Below are 4,435 nucleotides of genomic sequence, written 5' to 3'. Positions count from 1 at the left end.
TGCACAGCTTCTCCCTGAGGAGGGGGCTGGGGGTGCGCCCTGCCGCTGCACGGCCCGGAGCCTGGCATGGGCCGAGCAGCCCTTCCCCACCGTGAAGTTTGGGGAAAAGAATCCCTCCCTGCACAGGGACATCGTTTCCACTCTCGTTTCCAAAAAGGTCGCAAAACGGAAAGGACCGGCCGTCTGGCCAACCCCAACGAGGAACCGTCTGGCCCGTGCGCGGCCTTGGGATCTGTACGCCGCCGACCCCAACCCCAGCCCCCGGAGGGGATCCCCGGGGGAGGGCTGGCGCGCAGGGCCGGGAGGCGAGCTGCAGGGAAGTACCGGGAGGGGGCCCGGCGGGAGGACTTTCCAGCCGCCCGGCTTTCATCAAAAAGTTCCCTGTCCTTGACCCCGGTGCCTCATCGCTGGGAGTTTCTCCGCTGAACCCCGGGCTCAGGGCTGGCGCTGCTTTTCCCTAGCAGCGCACCAGGCAGTTCTCTTTTCAGGTCTGACTGGCTCGGAAATTCCCCGGCCTGGCCCCGCCCCGAAGAAATCCCCTGCCAGCGCTCATAAGGCGCCGCGCGGCGCCGCCGAGCCACAGCTCCGCGCCCGCCGCCGCCGCCGCCCGCTCCGGAGAAGCCCGCCGCCCGCGCCGCACCGAGCCCGCGCCCCGCGCCCAGCCATGTTCCACCCCGCCGAGCGCGCCCAGGACTGGGCCATGGAGGGCCCCCGGGACGGGCCCAAGAAGGAGCGGCCGCTGGAGGACCGCCACGACAGCGGCCTGGACTCCATGAAGGACGAGGAGTACGAGCAGATGGTGCGGGAGCTGCGCGAGATCCGCCTGGAGCCGCAGGAGGCGCCGCGCAGCGCCGAGCCCTGGAGGCAGCAGCGCACGGAGGACGGAGACTCGTAAGTGCCGGGCCGCGGGGGCCGGGGCGGGGCGGGGGGCTGGGGCTCGGCCTGCAGCGGGGCGCGGGGCCCGCGAGGCGGCCGAGAGCCCGGGAGGGTGCAGCGACCCGACACCCTGCAGGGCGCACGGGGGCCGGGGTGCGCGCGGGGCCGCGGCTCCATCGCTCGGCCTTGCAGCCGCGCGCTCCCTCCCGCGGCCGAGCCGGCGCCGGGGGCGGGGCGGGGCCGCGGGGTCCGGACCGCGGGGGGGCGGCTCCGTGCCCGGCAGGCGGGCGCCGCGCGGCGGGAGGGGAAGTACAGGGCGTTCCGCCGGCGGAGGGCGGGGCGGCTGGTCGGCGCCCTCCGGGGAGGGGGGGGGAGCCCGGAAAGTCCCTGGGCGCCTGCCAGGAACACTCAGCTCATAATAACCTCGCGGAAAACACCGCGGCCGCGGCCTCCAGAAAGCCCGGCCTTGCGCAATCCCCCGCAGCCCGCGCCGCCCCGGCCCCACGCACTGCGCTCACCCCGGGGTTTTTCCCTCTGCCCGCAGGTTCCTGCACTTGGCCATCATCCACGAGGAGAAGGCGCTGACGATGGAAGTGGTCCGCCAGGTGAAGGGAGACCTGGCCTTCCTGAACTTCCAGAACAACCTGCAGCAGGTGCGCCTCCGGCCGGCCCCAGCCCCCCTGACCCCGGGGTCTAGCAGTTTCCTCCTCATCCTTCATGCAATTAATTAAGTCAGTGGTCCTTATTCCACCTGACCTTTTACATTCGAGTCAGCCAACATTCAAGTAAATTCCATTGATTTCGTGAGACCTTTATGAGGAAGACCACCGGGGGCCTCTGCCTTGCCCCTTGCACCTGGGGTGGGGGTTGGGGGGCGGGGGGTGCAGCACCCACCACCTGGGGACTCTCCGGGTTCAAGGGAACTCAGACTGAGGGTTGGTCCATAATGCATCCTCTCTGTTCCCTCTTCTGTCTGTAGACTCCGCTCCACTTGGCGGTGATCACCAACCAGCCAGAAATCGCCCAGGCGCTTCTGGAAGCTGGCTGTGATCCTGAGCTGCGAGACTTTCGAGGAAATACCCCCCTGCACCTTGCCTGTGAGCAGGGCAGCCTGGCCAGCGTGGGAGTCCTGACTCAGAGCTGCGGGACCCAGCACCTCCACGCCGTCCTGCAGGCCACCAACTACAACGGTATGTCCGCCTGCCCTGCCCTGCCCGCCCGAAGGCAGGCGACGGGGGAAGGGGGAGGGGAGGCCCGGCTGAAGGAGTCCAGGCAAGGGCTTAACCTCTCAGCATGGGAAGGCTGAGGAAATAGGTATACAAAAGGCCTGTTGGGTGCCTTCAAAAAACTCACTCAGAAACCAGGTTCTTCAGAAGAAGTTACCCCTTAAAAGAGGAGGTGAAAGAATCTGCTTGAGATATGAGGGTTGAAAGGAGTGTTGATATTTATATTTTCCTCCTTTTGTCCTTCTAGGCCACACGTGTCTGCACTTGGCCTCCATCCATGGCTACCTGGGCATCGTGGAGCGCCTGGTGTCCTTGGGTGCCGATGTCAACGCCCAGGTGAGTGCTGCTCGCCTCCCAGTGCAGTGCGTGGGGCTCCAGGGCCCTCTCACTAAGATTTCATGTCCTTTTCTTTTTTTTTTTTTACAAGGGAAAATTCTAAACTCACCTGTAAATATCTCGAATTCCTTTTGGTTCCAGGAGCCCTGTAATGGCCGAACGGCCCTTCACCTCGCGGTGGACCTGCAGAATCCCGACCTGGTGTCCCTCCTGCTGAAGTGTGGGGCCGACGTCAACAGGGTCACCTACCAGGGCTACTCCCCGTACCAGCTCACCTGGGGCCGCCCCAGCACCCGGATCCAGCAGCAGCTGGGCCAGCTGACCCTGGAAACCCTCCAGAGGCTGCCGGAGAGTGAGGACGAGGAGAGCTACGACACAGAGTCCGAGTTCACGGAGGACGAGGTGAGTCTCCGCCGTGGTCCCTCCCCCCTCCCAGGCCCCTGGAGCTATCCCTCTCCATCCAGGAGTGTTCCCTAGTGAGTGCTCCAGCTTCAGTGTATAGAACGGTATCCCAAGAGCAGGTCGTCTTTTTTTAGGAGAGGAGCATCAAAACGAAACCCCCTCAGCCTGTTCTTCTGTATTTGGGATATAGACAATGAAGTCCAGATACTTAGGTCATTCCCAGGAGCAGCCCTCTCCCCATTATCCCAACACTCATGGCCGAGCTCCGGGAGTGTAACAAGCCTTATTTCATCTCGTTTCAGCTGCCCTACGATGACTGTGTGCTGGGAGGCCAGCGCCTGACGTTATGAGCTTCACAGCGTATCTAAAAGGACATGGACTTGTATATTTGTACAAAAACAGAGTTTTATTTTTCTAAAAAAAAAAAAAAAAAGAAAGAAAGAAAAAGAAATCAAGAAGGTGTACTTATTACCACACTGCACACTGCCTGACCCCAGACGTTTTACTGTTGGTGGATCAGCCCTCGTTTTGTTATTTTTATGCATTTTTGGGGAAGGGAGCAAGAAAGACCGTTGGATTTCAAAGAAAACCTCTTTTAAAACTCACCATTGCGGGGGTTTTTTGAGAAGGTTATCCAGAATCTGATGAAAGGACTGCGTTTTATCCAGTGTCCTTTTTGAATGAAGCCCAGCCCTGTCCTGTGACTTGTGACAATGAGGTGTGTTGTTAAACCTTTCAGTGGTGTGGAGTTAAAAGTTGCTACCTGTCATGGTTTGTGTGACCCTCCTGTAAATGGTGTATATAGTGTATTTTGTTGGTAATTATTTTGCTATTTCTAAGATGTGTATTTATTAAACAGATGTTTACAAACAGAATTACGCTGATCGTTTTCTTCGGTGGGACTCCCAGTCTGAGAGTCATTCAGTCCTCAGGTGGAGGTGGAGAGGGGTGTGGGAGCGCTCACCACAGCCAGCCCTGGAGCCCTTTCCGAGAGCCGCTTCTCACAGTTACCCTGGGCCCGCTGTGTGTGGGAGGGGACGCCGCTGTAAGATTGCCAGGTGATAGGAAACAGGCATGGGGGATGGGGGGCAAGCTGTGTGGCTTACAGTGTGAAGGCTCTCCATTGTCATTTACTTTTTTTTTTTTTTTTAAATATATTTTATTGATTTTTTACAGAGGAAGAGAGCAGGATGGAGAGTTAGAATTTCTATCAATGAGAGAGAGACATCCATCAGCTGCCTCCTGCACACCCCATATTGGGAATGTGCCCACAACCAAGGTACATGCCCTAGACCGGAATGGAACCTGGGATCTTTCAGTCCACAGGCCGATGCTCTATCCACTGAGCCAAACCGGTTTTGGCCATGGTCATTTACTTTTATCCTCTTGGTTTAAATTGTTGCAGGACCCTTCCTTCCACTTTAGGAAATTATGCTGACCTGGCATTTTCTAGAGCTGGAAGAGATTCACCTGTAGTACTGGAAGTTCCTACGGACCTGGGCTCAGAAAGGGGCTGCACTAACATTTGTCAGCAGGTGCTCACCTCTGAGCCTTCGTTTCCGCACATACAAGCCGGGCTGGTGTGTAGATTACAA

The 4,435-nt window shown here is 59.1% G+C and overlaps 1 protein-coding gene across 1 annotated transcript; it reads left to right on the top strand.

Annotated features, from left to right (window-relative positions):
- Positions 1-583: 583 nt before the first annotated feature.
- NFKBIA (NFKB inhibitor alpha) lies at positions 584-3,715 on the top strand. The gene is made up of 6 exons (XM_036451903.1): positions 584-891; positions 1,421-1,529; positions 1,856-2,066; positions 2,350-2,438; positions 2,580-2,840; positions 3,143-3,715. The coding sequence occupies exons 1-6, from the start codon at positions 665-667 to the stop codon at positions 3,188-3,190; spliced, it is 945 nt and encodes a 314-aa protein (XP_036307796.1). The 5' UTR covers positions 584-664; the 3' UTR covers positions 3,191-3,715.
- The last annotated feature ends 720 nt before the right edge of the window (positions 3,716-4,435 follow it).

Source organism: Pipistrellus kuhlii, unplaced genomic scaffold (assembly GCF_014108245.1).
Source record: "Pipistrellus kuhlii isolate mPipKuh1 unplaced genomic scaffold, mPipKuh1.p scaffold_m20_p_1, whole genome shotgun sequence".
NCBI classification, from domain to species: domain Eukaryota; kingdom Metazoa; phylum Chordata; class Mammalia; order Chiroptera; family Vespertilionidae; genus Pipistrellus; species Pipistrellus kuhlii.
The sequence above is the reverse complement of the archived record's forward strand: the minus strand, read 5'-3'. Positions and strand labels throughout refer to the sequence as shown.

What these genes read in the sequence shown, in the direction of transcription:
- NFKBIA (XM_036451903.1), top strand. Translation starts at nt 665, where the DNA reads ATGTTCCACCCCGCCGAGCGCGCCCAGGACTGGGCCATGGAGGGCCCC. An exon ending in TCCAGAACAACCTGCAGCAG is followed by an intron (nt 1,530 to 1,855) that starts GTGCGCCTCCGG and finishes TTCTGTCTGTAG; the next exon opens with ACTCCGCTCCACTTGGCGGT. An exon ending in CCGAGTTCACGGAGGACGAG is followed by an intron (nt 2,841 to 3,142) that starts GTGAGTCTCCGC and finishes ATCTCGTTTCAG; the next exon opens with CTGCCCTACGATGACTGTGT.